At 41.4% G+C, this 24610-nt stretch overlaps 1 protein-coding gene across 1 annotated transcript; it reads right to left on the reverse strand.

Annotated features, from left to right (window-relative positions):
• Positions 1-3742: 3742 nt before the first annotated feature.
• On the reverse strand, positions 3743-23377 carry LOC124149852. Its single transcript, XM_046521664.2, has 6 exons — positions 23198-23377; positions 16957-17097; positions 15023-15105; positions 13804-14540; positions 12266-12317; positions 3743-5324 (listed from the first exon to the last, which is right to left on the reverse strand). The coding sequence occupies exons 3-6, from the start codon at positions 15099-15101 to the stop codon at positions 5077-5079; spliced, it is 1116 nt and encodes a 371-aa protein (XP_046377620.2). The 5' UTR covers positions 15102-15105; positions 16957-17097; positions 23198-23377; the 3' UTR covers positions 3743-5076.
• Positions 23378-24610: the final 1233 nt, after the last annotated feature.

Here is a 24610-nt window from a genome sequence, read left to right on the forward strand (position 1 = left end):
AATATGTGTTGTAAGGAAAAGAATATAATTTGTGAGGACGAATGAGTGAAGCTCATTTCCTTGCAGTGTTTGAAATACAACACAGACCCTAGAAGCTGCAGGCCCTGACTAAACTCTTCAGGGCCTCATTTTGAAAAAAATGCAGCTTATTGTGACCAATAAATCAACACATAAATTTACAGCAGGCAATAAGGACCCATACAAATTTGAAACAACGGGCCTGACACAACACAATATATCTACAAGCAAGTAATACATCTTATTTGGTATCCAAATAAAATAAAAACAATAATGTTTTTGGAATGAACAAAAAGTTCCCGAATGACTATTTGTTTGACTCAAGTATATTTAGCCTTCCGTCACTATTTGTCGAGATGGAATTCAAGTCTGTAACATGGAAAGTGCTGCGTGTTCATGTATTGTGCATCCATGTTAGTATTGCGATACAGAGATTATGGTGATTTGACACATCTAACTTGAAACTGAATGAGGTACAGTAAAGAGTCTCTTACTTGATTAAGTTTGAATACAGAGACATTGAATAATCAAATACCACTGAAGCAAAATCATGGCTATACTAACTGTAACATGATGCACAGATTATCTAACGTGAGCTGTACAAGGTCCAACCTGTATCAGTACAGCTCATGTATAATACATTCCACCGTGTGGCCCCACACAACACGGGTCTGACAGGTCATAGCTGTCGTCAATAGCTGTAAAACATATCACTCAGCAAATCTTTGATCTGTGTCATTTTAAAGCCAATGTAGAGACCAAACTGCTGATATGCTAAAAGACAGGTGGCAATAACATGTCTCAAAGGAAAATATAAGCAGCAGTTTTCTGAGAGAACACATTCAAAATGCTGCTGGTTCTGAACCAATAGCAGCCACTTTCGATCTTCAAGAACTTACAAGGAGAATATTCCATGTCACAAAGACATGACTATTTGTTGGCAGTGTCTTGAACACCACTCAAATTGGTCTTCAGTTAATATTCTCTTTCCCTTTCCACACAGTTTCAGCAGTCTTGTTTCTCTAGTATGGTCATAATTCTACAAAAAATATTTGTCAGGTCATGGGAGTCTTTTGCTTCATCAACACCAGGACAGTGGAAATATATTGACATACATGCAGTGTTTTGACATTAAGACTGATACAGGCATTTAAATACTGTAATGGTCAGAAACTATGGGCAATTCACCAATTCATGTAAAAAGAAAGAGGAAGATTCCTCATTTTTCTTGTCCAGAAATTGCTTGTCTAGCCTCCAATACTAAGACAGTTAAGTTTACCTATAGCCAATAGTTGCAAAAACATTGTTAATCTAATAAATGCAACTTTTCAACACAACTGCAATCTGTGCTAAAAACATAAAAACTTTCGTGTCTACCATCATGTCTGGTCATTCTCGGTGTTAATGCATGGGCAAAAGCTTATTAGACCAAAAGAAAATTACATAGAAGGAATCACACATTATTGAATTTTGTTGTTGCGGACATTACATGATGTACGTAAGTCAAATGAGAAAACTGTTTCGCTGTGACAAGAAACTGGGCTCTGTGACCTTTGGAAAAAGGACAAACTTGAGGAACACGCAGTGATCAAGTACTTGATGTCACCATCTCTTTCTCTCACTCATGAATTTGAAATACAAGAAACTAATCAATGCAAGTACAGCATAGATCTACATTCAAAATCACAGGAATGGACCAGGAATCCCTCAACATGATCGACTTCTTCCCAATTGAATGAGTTTTGACAATACAAGATGGCGTTATCTTCCAAGGTCAGAAAGTGTTGATTCCCCAAGTTCAAGAAAATACTTGCTAGTGCAACTTCACTCTTCACACATTTGAGCATAAGGATGTGTCTGACGTGCTAGAGAATGTGTTTTCGGGCCCGGAATGAACCAGATTAATTCGCAAAGTGTGACATCTGCCATGGAAGTGACAGGGAACAAGGAAAAGGACCCATTTTGTCTCACTTAGAAGAAGACCTATGGTCCTAAGGTGGAACATACCATTCGTCCTAGATGGCAACAACTACATGATCACTGTTGAAAATTTCTCATACTATTGGGAAATCGACTACCTTGCAGATTCCAAGTCGGCCTCAAGAGTGAATACGTGAAAGGGACAGTACGCACGACATGGCATACAGGACATTTGCGTGTTTGACAACGGTCCTCCGTTCTCAGCAGAGGATTTCAATAAATTTGCTCCTAACAGGGGCTTTATGCATGTAACATCGTCTCCTGCCTATCCTCAGAGCAACAGAAAGGCGGGACAGGCAAAACAATTGCTGAAGAAAGCCATACAGGCCAAGAGTGATCCTTACTAGGCCATACTGAAGTTTCGTAACACACAGACACAGGGTCTCATCTCAAGTCCTGCTCTAAGGTCCATGAACAGACAAATAAGAACATTGCTACCCAACTCTAATAATCTGCTGCATCTAGAGTCTGTTTCAGGAACCTGTGAAAAGTTGAGAAACCTCAGGCACAACGTGACAAAGCAGCTCAGTACTACAACAAGGGAACAAAACAGTTTCCTTCTCTTCAGAGAGGTGACAGTGTGAGAATCTCACCAAAACTATTGGTGCCAAACTGGCGGAAAGCAGGTTTTGGGACCCACAAAAGACAGACCCTGTTCCTTGGATATTGATACAGAGGACAATCAGATCCTGAGACAAAATCGCAGACATCTCAGAAAACTCACCATCCAGAGGCGCGGCATCACAGTCTTGGACACACACCTTTGAAGTCACAGCCAGTACATGTGTCCCAAGCCGACGAACCCAGCAATGTGTTACAGCACGATCAGGCAGAGAGATACACAAGCCAGAATAGAAAAAGGACTACTCAGAATAGGCTGTATCAAGTTAAAGTGTTCAACCATGTAACCAGTTAAAAGTTACGATAGTAAGTGGTTTGCAAACCGACTTTCAGTTTTGAATTTGTTATCCATTATCAGTTAACGTTAACAATGGCTCATTTTTAAAATTGTCATTGTTGTATTGGACATTCCCCAGAGACATGAAGTTGTGCTATCCTCACCCCTGTGACATGAGTGCCATGGTGACTACTCCAGGGGTAGAAACTAACAGTTTCAGTCCACTAGTCCTTATAATGATAACATATAGCAAAACTTCTAAAAATGGCAAATTTCTACTAGCCCTTATGATACCTTTACTATTGGGCAGTTTGGCAAGGGCTACAGGACTAGTGCCAATTTCTAACGCAGGACTCTCTAAACATGTTACAGCGAAGATGAGTGATCTACAAGAAACACTTGTGCAAAAACTTTGACTTAACTTGTGGCTCTAGTCATCTATCCATACACCCAACATTCCATACAGACTTTAATCTTTTTATATAAAGGGAGATTTGACAAGTGGTCACACTACTAACATATGAGTGTGACATCAGGAGCTAGTGTGTGTACAGTCATCGACTATTGTGTACCATCATTACGCTGAAAGAAAGTATGTCAACTACTTTTCTACGTCAGCTTTATTGAACCTGCTGATTCAGACTGACATGAAGGCTCAAACAACACTAAAAGTTAATATTTGATTACCCAGGAATCTATTAATGTGTGAGTGAGTTAGGTTTAACGCCGCTTTTAACAGTATTCCTGTTATTTCACAGCATCTCAGCTTAATGTGGGAGGAAAGCAAGAAGTGATGCAGGTCTAGGATGTTTACCACATCGGTGAAACCCACGAGCACGGGTATGGTGCTGACAAACCTAGAAACATAATCAGGGTGAACAATCATAGGTTTCTGGTGCGCCCAAGGGACGCAACTCTCCACAACGAATCGTGGCGCCTTAGACGACTGGGCCACCCATGCCCCCAGGAATCTATTAAGGCAAAGAAGAAAGGCATAGTCTGTTGTTTTTTGTAAATTTTGATCGAGAAAAACAAAATATTTGTACACAGTGATAACACCAAAAGATTTCCAGAGTCCAGTACAAACATAACAATGTTTTCAACCAATCAGATTGCAGCACTCACTCACATTCATTTAAAAATATTGCATATATGATGAAGATCCACTCCACTCCATGAGCCATTGTTATATATATGATATTCAGACTGTGGTTTTTCAAATGATATTTCATGAAATGTCTGGTAATGAGAAAAATTCATCATTTGATGAAATGACTAACCCTACTAATCAGACATGAAATGACTTATATCATAGTCTTTCAGTAACATATACAAGCTCTATCACCACATCAACAAGTTTCACCTGCTGCACAACATTTTCTACAGTTACCTCCCTTAGTTGAACCCAACAACAACAGGAACATGCGTACTTATTGAGCAAGTCATTTCTAAAAAAAGCATTAAATATCGAACAAAATATTCTTTGCTTGAGCATGTTCTCAAAAAATACTGGCTGATTAGGTCAATACTAAAATATGATGCCGTATTCTTCCTTTTTAAAAATATCATCATAACAGAAGGCATGTTATTAAAATATACTACTTGAATTCTTTAATGGTACAAACTATTTGGCGGGTTTCAAAAAGGGCAACTTGTCCTCATATTAAGTAAACATCAATCAGGCAAATTAATTATTTGTTTGATAAATTAATTTAGCCTTAAGTTATAAGTAGATTTAAATAACAGTAAAAGACTGTGAAAAAGGTTTAACATTGATATGTTGATTACTGTCCAAACAACAACATACATCAAACAGTAATATAATTCTAAAACATGATTACAACTGATTGCATCTGTTGAACATGTGAAAGAATATTATGCTCCCAAAAATATTTTAACAATTCTGTCTTACAGTCAATAACAAGATAAAAATCCAATATCAAAACGTGATTTAAAATCACATAGCAACTCAAATTTAAAATGACACTTCTGGTAAAAGTTGTGTTGAACACTGTTACAGATACACTCTATCACAAAGAGATCGAGGAATCAAACTCTCACTCAAAAGAGCAACAATCACCTACAAATATGATTGACTTGTCTCAAACCTTCCAACAACAGAGTTCTGATACAAGTGTGGATTATTTGATATATAAGCACAAGGGTCGGATTTAATTTATCTATAACCCCAAATCATTGTCACCATCATTGCCCTCCCCCATCTCCTCTCCATGCAGAGCCTCTTGACTTCTGTGTGTGTGGCGAGACACGTGGGATGCAAGTCCCGAGCCTGGAGTCGGCGTGGTGCTACCCCGCAGGTGCTGGATTTGACCCTGCTCAGGCGGCTCCACAGAGTGCTGGGACGGTTCATGTTTTTCACACTTCACCAGTGTCTGCAACTTGTCTGCACGCTGCCCTGGCTCTGCATCTATGGACAAATATAGACGAAAATCTGAAAACTATACTTTTCTAATATACAGTAAACTACAGTTATTACAAACTAAAGGGACCACAAATTTTATTTTGTAATAACCGTAGTTCGTTATAAGCATACATACAGCAAAGCAAATGACCAAGACCAAAAAATATGTTTGATATATCTGTCAGTTTGTTATAAGCTTGTTTGTTATACTTAGTTTATTGTACTCACAAGATAGAGAGTGATCAAGACTTAACTCTTCAGAACAATATTTCTGTTCTGCTGGAGAAAGACCCAAATGATACATGTAAATTTACCACTTTGGTGAAACCCAGGAGCAGGGGAATGGAGAAACACACCAAGGAACATAATCTTGGGAATAAAGCCCTCTCTCATAAGATCCTGGTACAACTAAGGGACTCAACTCAACACAGTGAAATGCAGTCAAAAATGGCAAAACCGTTCCCCAACAGTGATGATACACCAATGACCTTAACTGTTGAGAATATGGGATCAGATACCTGGATCAACTTATCCTGGTATGGTCAAGGGACACAACTCTGGACAGCTCTGTAAACTACAGGGACACCTATGCCAGGGTAGACACCATGATTATAATGTGTGCTATCCATCATATCTTTTCAGGGCAGACATCAGTCCAGTCACACATTGATATTAATAGCCCAACTGGCTACAGAAAATTGTCTTTGTCTCTGCCTAACCCCAAAACCATGTGGGACAGAGCTGCTTTTGTCGATGATAGAATTTAAAACTGACATCATGTGATATATGATATTGAGGTTGTTCCTAATACATGATGCTTCCCATCCCAAACACGCTCAAGCGATAACTTCTATGTAGCTCATACTCATACAGTTAAATTTCTGTTATTTTCTAAAAGACAAAATTATGGTTATCTAAGACCGCTGCAATTTCCTACTTGTTCAACTTGTTTCCAAATCCTAAACCACAGCACCAAAACACTCCCCCACTGTCAAAACCGCACAAGCTCCACACCATACAACTGCCTCTTCCTACTTCGAGTAGTTCGCAAAGCAGGCTGTCAGAAGCGGTGATGGATGAGCGGGTTCTTGTGAGTGAGTGAATGAGTATGGTTTTACGCCGCTTTTAGCAATATTCCAGCACTATCACCGCGGGGGACACCAGAAATGGGCTTCACACATTGTACCCATGTTGGGAATTGAACCACTAGGCTACCCGACTGCCCGGGTCCTTGTGACTAGACTTAGTAACCCAAGAATCTAATATCATTAATATTAGATTACTTTTAATTATTTCTTCTCCTGCTAAGACCGCTGGAAATATCACACAGTAGGAGGTGACACCTGGCGAAACGGCATACAGAAACCCAAGAGGTGACTGACGAATAATATAGACAAGATGACCTGCATACTCCTTGGTCCAACTGTAGGGCGCTCTGCAGAAGCCTCCATCTAAACCCCCTGTGAACAGGGAGCAAAGACGTAACAAGCGGTAGATACAGCAATGATACTTCAGTCCTTTTGCCAAGTACATACCACAGCACTAACCAAGGAAATAACCGCGTCAACTCGCCCTCACAAGCAATGAGGTGGCGTGAGGTGAAATAGCGATTTACATTACATTCAAGATTATTGCACTTATAATGTGTGGCTGCTTGTACTAGTCAGGACGAATGCTGAGTTTATAGTGCTAGCCCACTGAGATACCAGGCTGCAGTTTAACATGAATATCGCACTCAGACACAGTATGGGTATATTGACTCGGAGCCAACCAGTCCTTGTTTAGGCCCCTTAGTGCTGAGCGTCAGGCAGGATAACATAAGTACATCTCTTGATATGACAGAGCTGAGATCAAACCCCTGACCTTCCACTCTCTGGGCAGACGCTCTACCACTAGACCACTGAAGCTGTCCAGCAAGCAATGAAAGGTATAACCTCAGTGCAGTCAGAGATAGTAACATTGTGCCTATCATCACCTCAAGGGATTGGTGAGTTGCTGTGCCAACACTAGAGGTCCAAACTGGTGTAGAACATTGACGTCCTCCACAGAGATGTCCCTGAGATCATGGTTGGCGCCGGTAGTGTCAGTAGCCCAGAAGAAACCCTTGACGCAGTTGGTGTGTAGAATCAACATCGAATGCCGATGCCCTTATTTCATGGGTGTTGTGAGCTTCAGTTGGCAGTAGACCAATATGTTCCTATGCCTCCAGAAACTCTTCACCAATAAGATACTGCATTCCTGGAGACCTCAACATTAGACGATTGTGACGTGGGGAGAAACCTTTTCATCTGTGGCCTAAACCGTTGTGTGACCTTGATATAATGCTGCAGTGCTCAAACAGGGCATAGTGATAAATCTTTGATATCTTCTTCCCTGAGAGGGACGGTCGGGTAGCCTGGTGGTTAAAGCGTTCGCTCGTCATGCCGAAGACCCGGGTTCGATTCCCGACATGGGTACAATGTGTGAAGCCCATTTCTGGTGTCCCCCGCCGTGATATTGCTGGAATATTGCTAAAAACGTCGTAAAACCATACTCACTCACTCACTCTTCCCTGAGAATAGAAGATAATGGTGCAATGGTAAAACGGCTGTCCTGACCAAGTTGCTGATTATTAGCAACAAAGTTAATTCCTCATGCCCCTTGCCATGTTGATGTTCCTCCAACTTGATTTGAGTCACATCTAAGGCATGAATTTCGCGGACAAGGTAGCCATGGCAGCCAATGCGTGGTGACGACATGACACCTCTGGTAAATCTTCAACCAACGATGGCTTCCCTAAGCGATTGTTGAGAGTGTTGAATAGACTGCTAATGAATGAAAGATTATGAGGCAGGATCAGGTCTGACTTTTGATGTTTATCAGCCAGCCCAGCTGCTCCAGGAGATGCTGAGAGAACAATATAGGTTGGAGAAGTAGCCATTGAAGTACAATGGCGAGGGGGATATCGTCGATGAACAAGTGGAACCTCACCCCTCTTTGATGTAGAAACACCGGAATGGGGTTGGTGAAGGGAGTAAACAACTATCAGCTATTCCCAGAGACTCCAGATACTGAGAGTTATGAGAGTTGAATTTTCTTATGGCACCAAAAGTTATGGAATTTAAACCCAGAGTCAGATGACTGGCTGAAGTTTCTTCCACTGCGTTCATTTCTAGTAAAAGAGGGACATTTTCCCAGATGAGGATGGCATGGTCTTCAGAAAAAATATCATCTCTCTGTACTTAACAGGGGAGCTGCAACTAGTTTAAGTTTGAACTTGTAGGGTTTCAATCACCCACGGGTCTGATATTAACTGCTGCCAATTTCTTTAATACAGTTGAAGTCTGCCCCTACCAGTCTGGATGTCCCACGGGTAACAGGGGGAGGAAAGTCCCAAGTTCTGACATCGAGGAGGCAGTCACTTTTGGAGAGCTGAAAAAAAGACCTTAGGTTTCCCTTTCTGAACTTCCTTTGTAAGCAGAATCCCTGACCTGATAGGATTGTTTGTTTGTTTGTTTGTTTGTTGTTTAACGCAGCACTCAGCAATATTAGGAAGGCTGAAAGGAACCTTTGCGCAAACAGGACTTTTTCCTTAACGTCTGCCTCATACACACGTTCTTCATTATGAAGGTCCTGTAGCGAGCCTAAGCAAGATCTACCCTTTGGACTGCCTGCAACGCTGTCACCGTGGCCTCTGTTTGCGCTCCTGCCAGTAAATCTCAGTAAAGGGGTAGATCCAACCGTTGATAAGTGTAAAAGAAGACCATGGCTGTTGCAGCAACTATGCCTTGACAAGCCGGTCCCAAGATGACTCGCAAATGACCCCATTCGCCAACACTCGCCCCTTTCCGTGACCTGCAAGAAGACTTGTCCCCCTATCGATGAATGTTATGTGCGAAAATACGACAAACCAATCAGAATGCGCGTATGATTTAAAGTTCATCGTCAAAGAATCCTTCAGAAATAATTTTTGATTTTACATATGTCTTGCATCTAAAAATATACTCAAGACACAGTTAAATGTGTTCAAGCATACTGTATAACTTCGCATGTCCCGATGTGCTTTAAATTGCATCTGAAATATATATAATATATGGGGAAAGATATGTGAACCATTACGCAACGAGTTGACAATTGTTTTAGGTATGCCCGTTTGCGCTAGGACGGAACCCAGTCGCAAAAAAGGCCATGAGAGGGGCACGAGTCGCTATTCGGCTTGTCCCGGAATAACACGAGTTGGTCACGAATGAGAGGACCCCCTGCCATCTAATGGCCCCATAGCATGCATATCAATACTGCATAATGACGTAAAGTAGTTCCTAAATGTGTGCGCAATGGAGAGGACATGAGCTTCCCTCTCAGTATGTGGAGGTCCTAGAAAAGCCATAACAGCAGTAGTAGCAGAAGTTGCCAACGATCCTGTGACAGACAATGAAGCAATAGCCAATCTAAAAGTTGTGGAACTTACTGCAGTAACTGGGCAGGCAGCAAATACACACTGACTAAACCTGTATCCTCTTCTATAATATCAAAGGTGCACCTCTTTTGCCTCATTGGATCTGATCACTCAAGGAGAACATCTGCCATATGGTCCCCAACCTCCGGCAGTCCCTATTCATGATCACCATCCGACAGGGACTGACCTCTCTCTGGCGACCTACGACCCTCTCTACAAACTCACTAAAGCAGCAACCACCCTGATCACCCTTTCTGTAATCGTCGTACGTGGAAGACCTCCAGTCACCCACCAATCTGTCACAGTCTGGTAGCTCTCGATGGCCAATGTTCAGCAACCTACCAGAACAACACCTGTTACTGTCAAACAGTTGGCCATTTAACAGGTAGCTATTACAGTAGACAATCGACTATGTGGAGCCTGATCAGATGATCTGCAATGATGGTGGTGATCTGTTAAATGAACCCTGACCAAACAAGCGACCCTCAGACAACAAGTGGTATTCAGGAGACACATCAGCGTGGAACCGCTCCAAATGCTGCAAATGATGACGAGGCGACGTTGTACAAGGTCCTGGCTGCTCATTGGACTGCAACCTGTTATCAATGGACAACATCCCAGACTCCCTTGTCTGCATCCGCTCAGCAGGTATCAGGTGTCTGCATGTTAGCGTACTCGCCAAGGGCTGGTAAATCTGCATACAGAGATGAAACCACTTGCTGATGCTGTCTTTGATTGCTGTGCCAAATTTATTTCCACCAAAGCTGTGCCAAAAAGCTGAACTGCCCCGGCACCCCTGCCATAGAAGTAGGGACATTCTCTCTTGAAGTAGCCAAAACAGTAGATGTGGACATCAAAACATTGGTAGCCTCCGAACGGACACACCAGAGAAAGACTCCAAGTATGTCAGTATCAACCTCAGAGCCAGATTCCTGAAGGATCACTACAGTGTCTGCCATTACGTATCACGGGTGGGCACACAGACAAAAACATTGCACCAAAGAGTCCAGACTTGCATAAATATTAAAAGCCAGATGAGTAAACTCACCAAGAGAAACAAATCCAAAAACAACAATGCAATAACAAAAGCCCATTTCAAAGGCCGGTGAAAGTTGTACTAAGACACAAATACCTGAACAAGCTGCTGACTAAAAAGAGAAAAGCACACAAAATACACACCTCAAACACAACTAACTACCAAATGTAAGTGTATGTACACCTCGAAAAGAATATTACAGCAAAATAGTAAAGCTGAAATGAAAATATGTCACACAAAAAGGATTCTGAAGAGCAAACGAAAACCCTGACTGCCCAGTCAGAGCGACAAGTAGCAGGTGGCAGTTGCATGGCAGGAGGGGAGCATGTGCGGTGGTGCCTACCAGTGGCAGTGTTTTCGGTGCTGTGGTATAGGATTCGGGAACAAGTTGGAAATTGCTGCAGTCTTAGAAGGACAAGAAATAATAGGATATATTTAAAGTAATTTCAAGATAATGTACTTAAAAACATTTACTTTTAAAATAGATGACACTTCCATGAGTTTGGTGTATACATAATGGTTTAATTGTAGCAAGAACAAAACATGTTAAGAGTTATGAGAATAAAATCTACAAGTTAATCCTCATGATTAACACAGATACAGCCCTATCAAATATGAATTCTGCAGACTATTACAGGGCGAGAAGGGAGTAAATTGGAGGTAAGGGAAGTAACTCTGCCAGGAATGCACCAACCAGGGTTTATTTGCATTCCAAACCAACAAGTGCCCTTGGCAGGCAAGCTAAGGAAAAGATAGTGATTGCTATATTTTTTTATAAAGTCATAAATTTTCATAAATTAGGAGATACTTTAACATTGCATTCAACATGTTCAGAGCCACCGCTATAGCCATTACAACATGATTTGGGAAATTTAAATTTGTAATAACAGTGTCTGCAGACTCTTGGCAAATATTGGCCTATAAGCAGGTCTAGTCAAACCCTGTAAACATGTTTTGACCATCTGTATTCTTGAAGGAGATAGAACCCAATTGATATGCCAGGTTAGTGGGCACTGAACTAGTTCAGAATAAACACTGAGAACATTACAAAGAATATTGACATTCATACCAGTTGCAATATATTTGGGACAGTGAAAAGAGTGAGTGAGTGAATTGGGTTGAACACTACTTTTAACAGTATTCCAGTTATATCACGGCGTGTCAGCTTCATGTGGGAGGAAAGCCTTCGGTGAAAGCCACGATCACGGGTATGGTGCTGACAAACCTAGAAACAATCAGGGTGAACCGGGATTTGAACCCAAAATCATAGGTTTCTGTCGTGCCCAAGGGACGCAACTCTGCACAGCGATTCGTGGCGCCTTAGATGACTGTTCCACCCGTGCCCCCCCTCGGTGAAATGGAAAACTGAAAGAATTTCATAAACCTTAGAAATGACAAACACAACAGACAAATCACAAATTTCAATACATAGGGTCTGCTGATCTGTAAACAGTTTTAAGTATCGTCTCAAGTTACCTGTGCCTGTATGATAGCCTGATGTTGAAGCAGCTTGTCTCGGAACTGTTTCCTGAAACACAATAATATAATAATAAGTGTCATCCTAAGAGATTAAGCAGAATGTGGACAATTGCAACTATAAAAAATCTGTTCTGATTAAGAATGACTACATACTGTATTAATTTGGAAGCCATTTCACATACAGTAATTTCTCAAACTTGAGATTGACAAAAGAGACATGAATGTATAAAAGTATTCATAACAAGTAAAACATCTGAAACATGTTTAACAATGTTTTTTCAACCAATCAGACTGTGTCAAAGTGATACACTCCCATTCATTCTACAATGTGGTCACATTTGTGCTCTGTGGATTCATTATGACACCTTCCATTGTTTAAGGTACGCAAACCAATGAAGATGTTGATAGGTAAAACAATAGAGGATTATAGGGACCGTCTCCCAGGCAAGTGAGCTAAGTCAACGATGGTGAACTAAGTTCACTGGAGAATTAAGTACAACTGCATTAAACCAGTCACTAGGTTCTGTCCCCACACATCCTAATGATGACGCCAAGATCTTTGGAAACAATTTCTTGTCCAAAATGAAACAGATGGTGAGAGACAATGCCACACTGGTGTCACAGATTTTCAGAGATGTTGGAGGTAAGTAATTTCACCTTGTTTAATTCAGAGATTTAAAGAAGAAAATGTGTCAGAGATATTTTTGTTTTCTTCATCATTGTCATATCATAGTTTCTTCATCAAGCCAAAGAAGAAAATAGAAGGTGTGCAAGATATTTTGATTTCACTTATCTATACAATATACTAATGATTCTCTGTCATCTATTTCAGAACTTCATGCTACAAAAGGAGATGACGAAAAAGATAGAGCGCTTGATAATGCCGCGCAGACCGCACAGCGCAGACTCCTGAGTGGCCTGACAACCATCCAGCAATATCGTGACACTGTCAAATTACATTGCCATGTCAATGTAAATGTGCTTCTTTAGAAAACTAACTGTGAATTTATTGTGTCGTATTCTATATATTATTTCATAAACTGTATTGGTTATTTTCCGCGAATGCCATTATGGAAATTGTGGATCTTGACTGATGAGTGTTCAACACATGGAACTAGTTAAATTCTTATTTGAAATATCGCTTCGGGACCATTGCTTATGTATCCTTGACATGATCCCCATGCTTGTAACAACAGCGGCATGGTGAAGCTGAGGGCACAGACAAACCATTCAGCTATAGACACAGTGTTCAGCCTCAGACTTGATTGTAGCGATTTAAACTTCCATCAGCTTGAAAGACACATCTCAAAACGCATCATGCTCTGGTGGCTATCCCTTTTAAGATATACTGTATTATTTTTTCACATGACCTAACTACAATATTTTAAGAAACAATTTGATTTTTTATTTGAAAGGTTATAGTTTAAATTAAGTGCTTTTTGGGAATGGGAATGGAAATGAAAACAAATCGGTCAATTTCAATATTTTGAACTTTTTAAATCATAGATCCAAACTTGACAAAGAATCATACTCACAGTCACAGGTACATTAACAGTTGCATTCTGTTCTCCACTTGTTTGAGCAATGGAAGTCAGCTCAAGTGTAGGTGTATTTACACTGACCACAGTCGTCTGCTCGATGTCCGTCTTCTCGATGTCCGTCTTCTCGATGTCCGTCTGCTCGATGTCTGTCTGTTCGATGTCCGTCTGCTCGATGTGCTCCTCCTCATTCTCTGCCTCCCGTTCCTCAGACACTAGGTCATATACAGACTTTCTACAGGTCTGTTCCAGATGACTGTTGTCATCCCTCAGTAGTGGTGTGGGCCCTGTGGCATACAGCTCATCATTCACCTCCAGAAGGGGAATACAGGGAACACGGGGAACACTGTCATCCAGAGATGATTCAGCAGGGACACCCATGAGGCCTCTATCTCCAAGACTCACTTCCCGAAGATTAGCCATGCCAGTATTATAGCTGCCCTGCAGTGACTCTGAGAGATCGCTGTGTCCGAAGTCATCATTGTCATCAGCATCATTGATGGAATTACTGCTATGGCGTTGCATATAATTCTGGAAGTGTACTTCAGTACTTGGCGGCCTTATTGAATGATAGCCACTATTTGCTCTCCCTGAGGGTGGCAGGTGAACGGAGTAGAAAACCCCAGCAGGTGAGCTGGGAAGACGTGAGGACGGGTGCGGTCCTCGGAGAAGACTGAAATAGGTTTCTTGCTCTGTCAGATATCCCAAATGATCATCAGTTGGTGGGACATCTCCTGCAAATAATACAGAATCATAGACTTCATAAATGTCATAAATAGATTTTATGCTTCATCAGCAAATTAGATATTGATTAAACACAACAAGAACTGAACATGCTGTCAGTTGGACGATGCAGTCAGTGCAAGTACCCGTGGAGTGTCAGCTTTGTGTGGAAGTAGCGTTGAAGCAGCAGGTCCAGTGTTCCCGCTGGCTTTTGAAACTGTCATTCCCAGTGGACTGGCAACTCTAAAAAGTACCAGTCCCACGCAATTTTCCTCAGTCCAAACTTTCAACAAATGAAAATCATATGAAAATTTTAATTTGTAATTTTTTCAACATCGATTTCAGTGCAGTGTACTTCCATGGCTGACAAATTCAGTGATGTCATTTCTGAAGTAACATTCTTTGCCAGAATCATGCTGGTCAAGTACAAGTACAAACAGGAAAACACTTTGCAAACTGTCCTTTCAGATATCTTGTCAAGAGGAAGACATACCAGATTCTTCTGTAGGAAATGGAAGACTGTCCTCTCCTCGCCATGCCTCTTCTTCATTCTGTCTACTCCCATCACTCATCACCCTGCAAACACAGACCACCACTTGAGGCTGCTTCTACTACAGACTTCTGTCAGTTTGATAGTGCCAGGCCACTGAGATACCATGCCCCAGTTCAACATGGATTCCCCACACAGACACATTATTCCGACTCCAACCGACAAGTACTTGTTTTAGCCCCTTAATGCTAAGTGCCAGGCAGGTCAACAACCACTACCATCATAATAATAGTTTAGGCACCTTTAATTTTTGCAGACCAAACAACAAACAAAAGATGCAAGAAGGCATATTTCTTCAATTCATTTGAAAATTTCATCACGGTGCTTCCTTCTTATAAAAAATAACACCTGCAAAAGTAGCTTCAGTGTTCCCGCTGGTGGACTGGCAACTGGCAAAAATTACCAGTCCCTCCTAATTTTTGTCAGTCCCAACTTTAAACAAATAAAAAAAAGTATGAAAATTACGTGATTTTAATTTCAAGATCTCATTTAAGTCATCTCTGAAGTAACCTAGTTAGATCTACACGAAATTCACACAAAGTCTAGTCACAATTTTCTCTTTTGTTTTGAATATTTCGACACTTACATCGCTACTAATATATTTATCCTCAAGGCAAAGCGAAATGTTAGATCCTTGCACTAAAAATAGACAAGGGGAGAGCCTGATGATAACAGACAAGCTAAGTTCGTTAAAAAAATATACTTATATGAATATCGCTGATGTTTTGTTCAACAACAAAGATTTATAAGGTACTTTTCTGCTGGTCCACAGGGACTGGCAGTCACATCAATTACCGGTCCATGCCTAATTTTACCGGTAAACGGGAACACTGATTTTGCTAATTGCAGTTAAAGTTATTGTTATCCACTCAAAGTAATTTCATGGTGCAAAACTTTCCAGATTTACAGTAGCTGCTGCCACAGTTTCATGATGTAACCAAACTGATTGTTCGACTGCAAACCCTGGTATGCGAATTAAGATTTTTATTTAGGATGAACACTGGTCAAGTATACATAGTTGGTTATTTTTGTTTTCTCTTCGAAATTGGTTTGAATTACCAACATAGTCGATGATGAAACAACTTTGTTGTTTTATATACAGTTTCATATATATTATGTGTGACAGCTACGAGATTGTCTGTAATATAGCACCAGCAGATTAAGTGATTTATATCATTCATGGACTGTTGCAAATTCAGTGTCTTTTTAAAACTCTATTATAGCGAATACAAACAAGTCTGTGACTATATTAATCTTGAAAGTTTCATAAACGTAAAGGGGCGGTCGGGTAGCCTAGTGGTTAAAGCGTTCGCTCGTCACACCGAAGACCCGGGTTCGATTCCCGACATGGGTACAATGTGTGAAGCCCATTTCTGGTGTCCCCCGCCGTGATATTGCTGGAATATTGCTAAAAGCGGCATAAAACCATACTCACTCACTCACTCACTCATAAACGTAAAATCAACTGATAATTTATCATATTACATGAGGATAAGAAATACCGGTTTGCACTTTTTTTAACCAGTCAGAAATTCTAATCAGACTATAACCAGTTATCCGAGTAATCATGACAGTAATCAGTTATCTTAATTAATTCAAGAAATTCTGTCCATAATTTAAATCTACCTAAATTTGTGATAAAAGATGACAAGAGAATTTCTTGATTTTATTTCAGATGATAGGCCTTCACATCCGTACACTACTGTATTAATATCATAACCTTTAGTGTAATAATAAATTGCTTCAAATTTGATCATAATTGCAACAAAGGCCTGTGGTGATTATTCGGAATACCGGTTACAGTCTGATTAGATTGTTTACCAATCCCAATCTCCAGTCGAAATAAAAATATGTTGAAGCCATCATGACAGGCCTACCTTTAATGTAAGTGGGCTGAGTGACGGGCAGGTCATGAGAGGTGAGCCTGAGACAGAAGACGGCCCGATGGAAGCGGCTTGCTACATGATTATGAGCAAGGGGTTGTTGTTGATGAATTATTCTTGCACACATAGGAGATTCTGTAAACAAATGCATACAAAATTCAATTTTTCTGTTTTTTCCATTAAATAAACTAATTTTGAAAATACACACAAATAGGAAATGGTGATCTTGTAATTGGTATGATTTTTTGTGAGTACTTTGATGTTGTTCCAATTGATGTTGTGGAACACTGGAACAACATCAACATACAAAAAATCATACCAGCTTCAAGATCAGGAAACTCCAAGAAGCCGTCCACATCAAATGACTCCAACCAGGAATCAAGGGTATTACATCCCAACAGCCTACCATGAACTCATCACTAAACAATCATGTATCTTTTAGGGTAAAAATATTTCTTATACTTATCCTGACTCATACTTACTGCTTATCTCTACTCATTTCCTGAAAGGTAGCGGAAACTTACTGAACTGTGTTCCCGGAGAAAAGATCTCACCCCTACGCACCCCTGGACTGAGCTTGTGCATCCGAAGCACATGACCAAGCCCTATTACTCGTCACTCTCAAATGTCCCGTACTTAGTTCATCCGAAACAGAGAAAGAGGGGACGGCTAGGTGGGCACTTTAGGGCATGAGTCAGAATAAGCATAAATGATATTTTTAACCTAAATAATACATATTCTATCTTATCCGACTCATTCCTATTGCTTGAATCCCATGATTGGTGGTGGGTTCCACCTGTTTGTTGTTCAGATCGAGATCTGTTCATTAACCCCTGGGAATGGGATATTCTTCTAAATGTCTTATGTATATCAAATAGGGGTACCAGAGTAAAGAGTAAATCTGTTAGGTTTCGTGGATTGTGCTTACTCATTGGATTGTTAGCACTCATGCTCTGAATTACATAGTAAAACAGGTGAACATGGACTTTCAGTCATTGGTTATGGAACAGTAACCAGACATCAATACGTCTATGTGAATACTGGGTGAGTTTTCTGTACGGCCTATCTTCTGTTAGGCATACCAGGTAGTTAATTGTTGTGCTACCGCTTCTGGTCCTAACTGGTTAATTCCAGCCACATCTTGTGTAGAAAAATCTCAAAGGTAATGGTTAGCGAAAACCGAATCCGATCTCCAGAAACAGCTTTCCCTAATGGTCGGGATGGAGCAGTTTCCATGTAACGAAGATGGCTCTCACTTCACGTGGGTTGGAGGCAGATGGGGGTGCTAGCCCTGCCGCTCTGAAGACTGAGGATGACTGCTGTCATCCAGAAGGAAATGGTTGTTCTTGATACTTCTGTGGTATTATTCCTAGAGAACGGAATGAACAACCTTCGTAATTTCTGTCGTCTAGAGCTTGATCTGTGTAGGTAGATGCATAAGGCTCGACCTAGACATAAGGACAAATCCTCAGTGTCCTTTGATCGTAGGATTCATGAAAATGGCAGAATATGAAACTGTCTGTCTGGCCAGGTAATTGATTCTTGGTGATAAAATCCCTTCTCAGGATGAGATGAGCCAATGCATTCTCGTCACAGCAATCGATTGCATGAATCTAAGACAGAGTTAAATGTTCAAAGTCAGCTTGTTGTAAGGGTTCATAAGCTTCACTGGTAAGGTGATTAAGTACCACATGCAGATCCCAGGCTGGGGGCTCTGAATTTCTTCTGTTGATTTTCAAGTCCGTACAATCGTAGCAAGGCGAATAATTCTGGAAGTTTGGGGAGTCTCATTCCATTACGCATTGTTAGCACAAAACTTGTTCTACGTAAGTGGCAAAGGAATTCTGCTTCTAGTGCTAGGGTAGCTTTGGCTGATGTTAATACTTTATAGGTTGCAAATTGGTCAAAACCCTTCCATTTATCATTGTACAAATTCCTCTTAGGTCTGCAAAGGCATAGGGAGGCTGCCTTGGCTGCTCTGTCTGAACATGCCCTCCTAGCAAGGTTTAAAGTGATATGTTCCATAAGTGAAGTTTGTGAGCATCTGGTTTTTGATGAACGTCAGTGGTGTGAGGATGAAGAAGAAGGTTTGGCCTGTTTGGGAGTCTAAATATTGGTTTCCCTGTTGGTGCAACAAGTCCTGGGAACCAAGTCCTTGCTAGCCAGTGAGGCACGACCAAAAGCAGTAATTGGTTGTTGGTTCCATCTGATTTTCTGAATAATCAGAGGTAAAAGTCGACAGTCCAAGCCAGTGGGTTCAGACGTGGTGAGACGAATGTTGTTAACTGTTGTTGGACCTTGTTGTGCATAGCTCTATTGACAGGCAACCTTTCTCCCTTGTTATCAGCTGGAATGTCTCCAGATGGAGCATCCATGCTGTTGGTGATGGTTTGGATGGCGCGGATAGAGCTACCGTTAGGACATATAATGCTCCAGGAATATGTATTGCCTTTGTGCATGAATGAGAATGTCTGTCAGTGTGAACAGTTGAAAAGTTAATCTCAGAAGGGTCGCTCATCATGTCGTTCATTGGAGATTGATGTAAAAGGCAATAGTTGAGTTGTCTGTTCTTATGATCAAGAACCTGTGTTTGAGTTGTGAGGCCCAATGCCTTTGATGGCCCATGGTGAGTCTGTAAAATCTGGTTGCTTATATATCCACCAAGTTATTGGCATTGAGATTGCGTTCATCAACCGCCTGGTCCCGTGTGGATGTAATAAAGTGCACTCCACAACCCATTGTCGAGGTCTCAACATATCAGCCGTTGAAAGTAGGCTGCATCTTGTAGAGTGAGGCCTCATATATAAATCTTCAGTCTGAATGATCATACCAAGTATGAAGATCAAAATCATGCGGAAGTACAGCAGTGTTAACAGAAAATTGTGCCTTCAAGGAGCGTAGAGAATATTTGAACGTATGTTGCATCGAAACAATTCCCAATACTCAAAATAGAGGTATGACTTGTCCCTCCGGGTTGATCATTGCTATGTCGGCGTGTAGTTTTGGTGGAAAGGTGATTGATTCTATCCTCTGGGTGCCGTGTAAGCTTTCCCATTCTTATATCACAGTGACAATGAATGGTGATGCTCGGTGTGAATTACTCTACATGACGTCATCGACGATCTCCCGAAGTAAGTGATCCTTTCACAATGATCTTGTAGTTTCAGCTTTACGTACAAGAAATCATGCAATCTATAAAGGTACACCGTACGTCTCACATTAGGTCAGTTTGACCTATTTCCAGCATAGTCGCATAGTTTGTTTACAGTCAGTGAATCCTTGACACGTGATCATCCTAGGCAGAAAACAGAAACTGCATTCTTGCCAGGGACGAGACCCAATGCTCCACACACTGACAATCCAGTGTGAACTGCATGGTAGATAGACAAAGTGATGTGTCAAGTTCTGAAGCATAACGGTATACATGCAGTCCCCGTAGAATCTGTGACATGGCCGGTGCAGAAGCAATTTGATTTTCATGATATTTGATGCATGTAGGTAACTGCAAATTGCCGATATTGGACAAAGCTTTGCCGATCATACTGTGATGTTTCAATGAATAGCCCAGTTAATGTCCAGCTTGTCTTGATTGTCCATGAATGACTGATCCCCTAGGTACAGATGCGCGGAGGTGATAATGTACTGCAATCACCATAGCAGGGTTTGGATTCCTAAGTGAGAGTCATGAAGGTTATGAATGGTACTTCCAGAATTTGGGTAACCGGTAAACCATGACTATTGTGTAAAATGTCAAGGCTGTTGTTAGTGTTTTGATGATCTTTTCTGTTTAGGCACGGGTATCGATCTTGAGATTGGTTACCATCACTTCATAAACGTCGCAATTGTGCCAAGTCTCATGGTGTGAGTTCAGTGAAATTTCCAGCAAATTTTCCCTGTCTAATCAGTGTTGGTTCAATGTTGCGGAAAAATTCCACAGTGAGAGCGTTTCCTGATCAGTAACTTGAATATCAGACTGGGGTAACCTCAATAATATGAGAGATCCATCCAGACGAAAGTATGGAGGGCCAGGATGTACCACAGGTTGATGCTGTTGCATGTTTAATAGTGCATGTGGCATAAGTATAGCAACCAGGTCAGTGCTGGATGACGATGCAGGGATGGCACTCTTTCATAAAGGCAGACTGGTGCTTGAAGGTCAAGTCTGCATGAAGGATGTGTCTGCGTGGAGGTCCACTTCTTTCTCAAAGGAGGAAGGCTTTAGGTTTCGGAGCAGTGGATGAATGGTCAAGTCTGAGAAATAAATTCAGAAATTGCCGTTTAAAAGGGGTAGGCTTGTGTGAAGACTTCCCTTCATCGCCCATGTTGCTGTATAGCGGGTAGAGAAGGTTGTCAGAATACAGGCCTTTTTTAACAAACGGGAGTACATGAACCCTTGATGGCTGTGTGCAGGTCTGCGGCTGCATGCAGTTCTGTGGCTGCGTGAAGTCAGGTGTAGCTGCCTATGTGAAGGTCTGTGGCTATATGAAGGCCTGTGCAGGAATGTCCATGCTGCGTGCTGCTGTAGAGCAAGTAAAACTTGCTGGGTAACATGAATTCCAAATCTGCGTTTGTAAATGAGGCTGGTAGTTCATGTTGCAAAAGGTTAAAAGCTACGTGAAAGCTGGAGGCTGTGCGAACATTGCAGGTTGTGTGAACCCTTGCGACTGCGTGCCGGTAATTTCTGCGTGAACTGGGACTTCTCGCAGGCTGGTTGCTGCGCAGATGTTTGGTCCAGCACACAGTTTGTCTGAAAGGCTGCCAGAACCCTAGAGGCTGATTGGAAGAAGGTAGCTGTGCACAGGTGGGCTGCCACTGCCTTCTGTGAACCCCAGAGGCTGTGTGAACCCGCAGGCCTGCGTGAAGGTCTGAGGCTACATGAACGTCTGTGCCTGCATGAGGGTTGAATCCAACATGAGGGGTTGTTTCTGCATTGCTGATGTTGTCTGATGCAGACTTTGTAGACTGCAGCTGTAGCAGTCTGCCTTGTGATATTCACGTTAGCATAGATGTGTTGACTCTTTGTTGGCTTTGACTGAGGAAGTAGCTAGAAGAAGGATTCTTCTTCGCCAGCAATTACAGATTCACGATGAAGGCAGCTGCAGAAGAAAAATGTTCTTTAGAAATGATAGTAGAAGGTTAAGAGAATGTAATCTGAGCAAGAAAATGAAAACTTTTAATTTTGATAGGTTGGCTCGGATGACAAAGCTCAGGATTTTTTTCTCAACCACTCAATTGGCGGAAAATGAGAGTGACGGGTAATTGCATGGGCTTGGTCACAAGCTCACGGTATGCATGCGTAGTCCTGGTGTGCGTTCGGATGAGATGTTTTGTGTATTCTCTGGGAACACAGTTCAGGAAGTTTCCACTACCTTTCGGATATGAGTAGAGATAAGACATAAGTATGAGTCAGGATAAGATAAAATGTAGATCTCATTTCCAATGTCTGTTGTATACATTTATATTTTATTCTGTCACATCTTAATACTTGCTTCCAATCAAATGGTCCATATCATGCATTGTTAATCCCATTTATATGTACATCGTTAGGCTTCGTACTTCAATCTGTTGTGTAAACATCAATCTATCATCATTAACCTGTTATAAACATCCATTATCCACATGTATATAACCTAGCAACTTCACATTTCTATACATCACTTGCTTCATACAGGTATCTCAACCGACATGTCACATTCATTGTATTTGTAATAAAGTTGTATATCCATAGAACTATCTCCCTTTTTATCACACCAACTTCTAAATGGCCCTGAAAGAGAGTATTATATGTCTGTTAGCCCATCACCGAGCCTGTGATTTCATCACTTTCAATTGACTAGACTCTAAAAGTATCTTCGAAAATTGATATTCGCAACAAAATCACAATCACTTTTTTCGGGTTACTTGCCTTTTATCACTATTTTACATTTACATTTAACATAACATGTGCACCAAATTTGGAATGACAGAAATATCTGCCAATCTCGTTGACAATGACAGGTCTGATGTAGATGATAGATCTATGCAGTGTCAACTCGGCAACTTTGATGACGTTACACCAATCATAATAACGCGACAAACCAGGATTGATATGAATGTTCGAAAACAAATCGCTGTCATTGCGGAGTATGCCCCAAAGACAAGTACCAAACACATCTATAGTGACATACGACGAACATAGGTGACAATACCGCCCCGGAAATCACCGTCAGTCTGTATCGCTATTGCAATAACTCACCTTACCAGATGCTGCCACACTCCCAAAGTTTTGAAATGACCAAAGTAAGGACAAACTATTTTGTGAAAATATTCCCTTCTTACAAATTTTCAGTCTTCACAAGAGTGCGACAGTCGATAAAACTAACGCATACACACTGTCTCACAGTGTGTAAAATAGCCACTGCCTTTTAACGAACAAGCGCAGCATAGGTCGTCGCTATTTTACGCAGACCCGCAGCATACCCAGTTGTTCACAAACTGGGCCCCGTCTCTGATATCACTTGCGCAAGTTGTCGTCGCGCATAAGGAGCGGGAACCATAACTAAGCTGGTTCTTGTGATATTGGAGACGGGGCACAGCTTAGAACCATTACCCGCTGGGTGCGTTGTTCGTGCCCAACTCGTGTTATTCCGGGACAAGCCGAATCTTCTTGCAGGTTACGGAAAAGGGCGCGTGGTGACGAATGATAACATTCATCGACGGGGGGGGGGGGGACGTCTTCTTGCAGGTTACGGAAAGGGGCGAGTGGTGACGAATGCGGTGTTAAACTGAGAGCGCTTATGACATGCGAGCGGCAAGTGTACAATCTGTGTCCCATATAGACGGTAACTAGTCCAGACAAAATAAGGTTTCACGTAGAACAAACTGCAGCGGAATTAATTTCACCACGATTCATTTCTACAAGTTCCCAAAAGCAATATACAAAAAGTCTAGATTGGCTAAAAGTCGGGTCGGGCCGGGCCAAGACGTGCCAACGTAATCCATTATATAGTTATATACATTGTACCTGTGCACATTATGTATGCAACGTACACACGACATTAATGAACCCTACTTGTATTGTTTACCAAATCTATCACATGTTGATGACTTACTGTTTTATCAAATTTACGTATCAAAAATACGTATCAAATTTAAGTAATACAATGTGCTGCTTCAAAGTAATTTGGGGGGCATTGGTGGCCCAGTCGTCTAAGGCGCCGCGATTCGCTGTGCAGAGTTGCGTCCCTTGGGCACGCCAGAAACCTATGATCGTGGGTTCGAATCCCGGTTCGCCCCGCTTATGTTTCTAGGTTTGTCAATACCATACCCGTGCTCGTGGGTTTCACCGAAGTGGTAAACGTCTAAGACCTGAATCACTTCGGGCTTTCCTCCCACATTAAGCTGACACGCCGCGATTGTGGAATACTGTTAAAAGCGGCGTAAAACCCAACTCACTCACTCACTCAAAGTAATTTGCAACATTAAATGTATAAAATACTGCTATAATTTTTTAAGTCCATAACTTCACAAAGAAAGAATTATACGAATATAATACACTGTTGTCTTTGAATAAAACCATGTTTTCAACATGCACAACATGACAGTTATTCAGACAATATTGTCTTTGTGATGCCAACCCATGTAGTGGATGATGAGTGTTACTATTGGA

The sequence above is a fragment of the Haliotis rufescens genome, unplaced genomic scaffold, assembly GCF_023055435.1.
Source record: "Haliotis rufescens isolate VD_foot unplaced genomic scaffold, xgHalRufe1.0.p SCAF_4, whole genome shotgun sequence".
NCBI classification, from domain to species: domain Eukaryota; kingdom Metazoa; phylum Mollusca; class Gastropoda; order Lepetellida; family Haliotidae; genus Haliotis; species Haliotis rufescens.

What these genes read in the sequence shown, in the direction of transcription:
- LOC124149852 (XM_046521664.2), bottom strand. Translation starts at nt 15,101, where the DNA reads ATGAGTGATGGGAGTAGACAGAATGAAGAAGAGGCATGGCGAGGAGAG. An exon ending in ATTTCCTACAGAAGAATCTG is followed by an intron (nt 14,541 to 15,022) that starts GTATGTCTTCCT and finishes TATTATTTGCAG; the next exon opens with GAGATGTCCCACCAACTGAT. An exon ending in AGGCTATCATACAGGCACAG is followed by an intron (nt 5,325 to 12,265) that starts GTAACTTGAGAC and finishes ATTTGTCCATAG; the next exon opens with ATGCAGAGCCAGGGCAGCGT.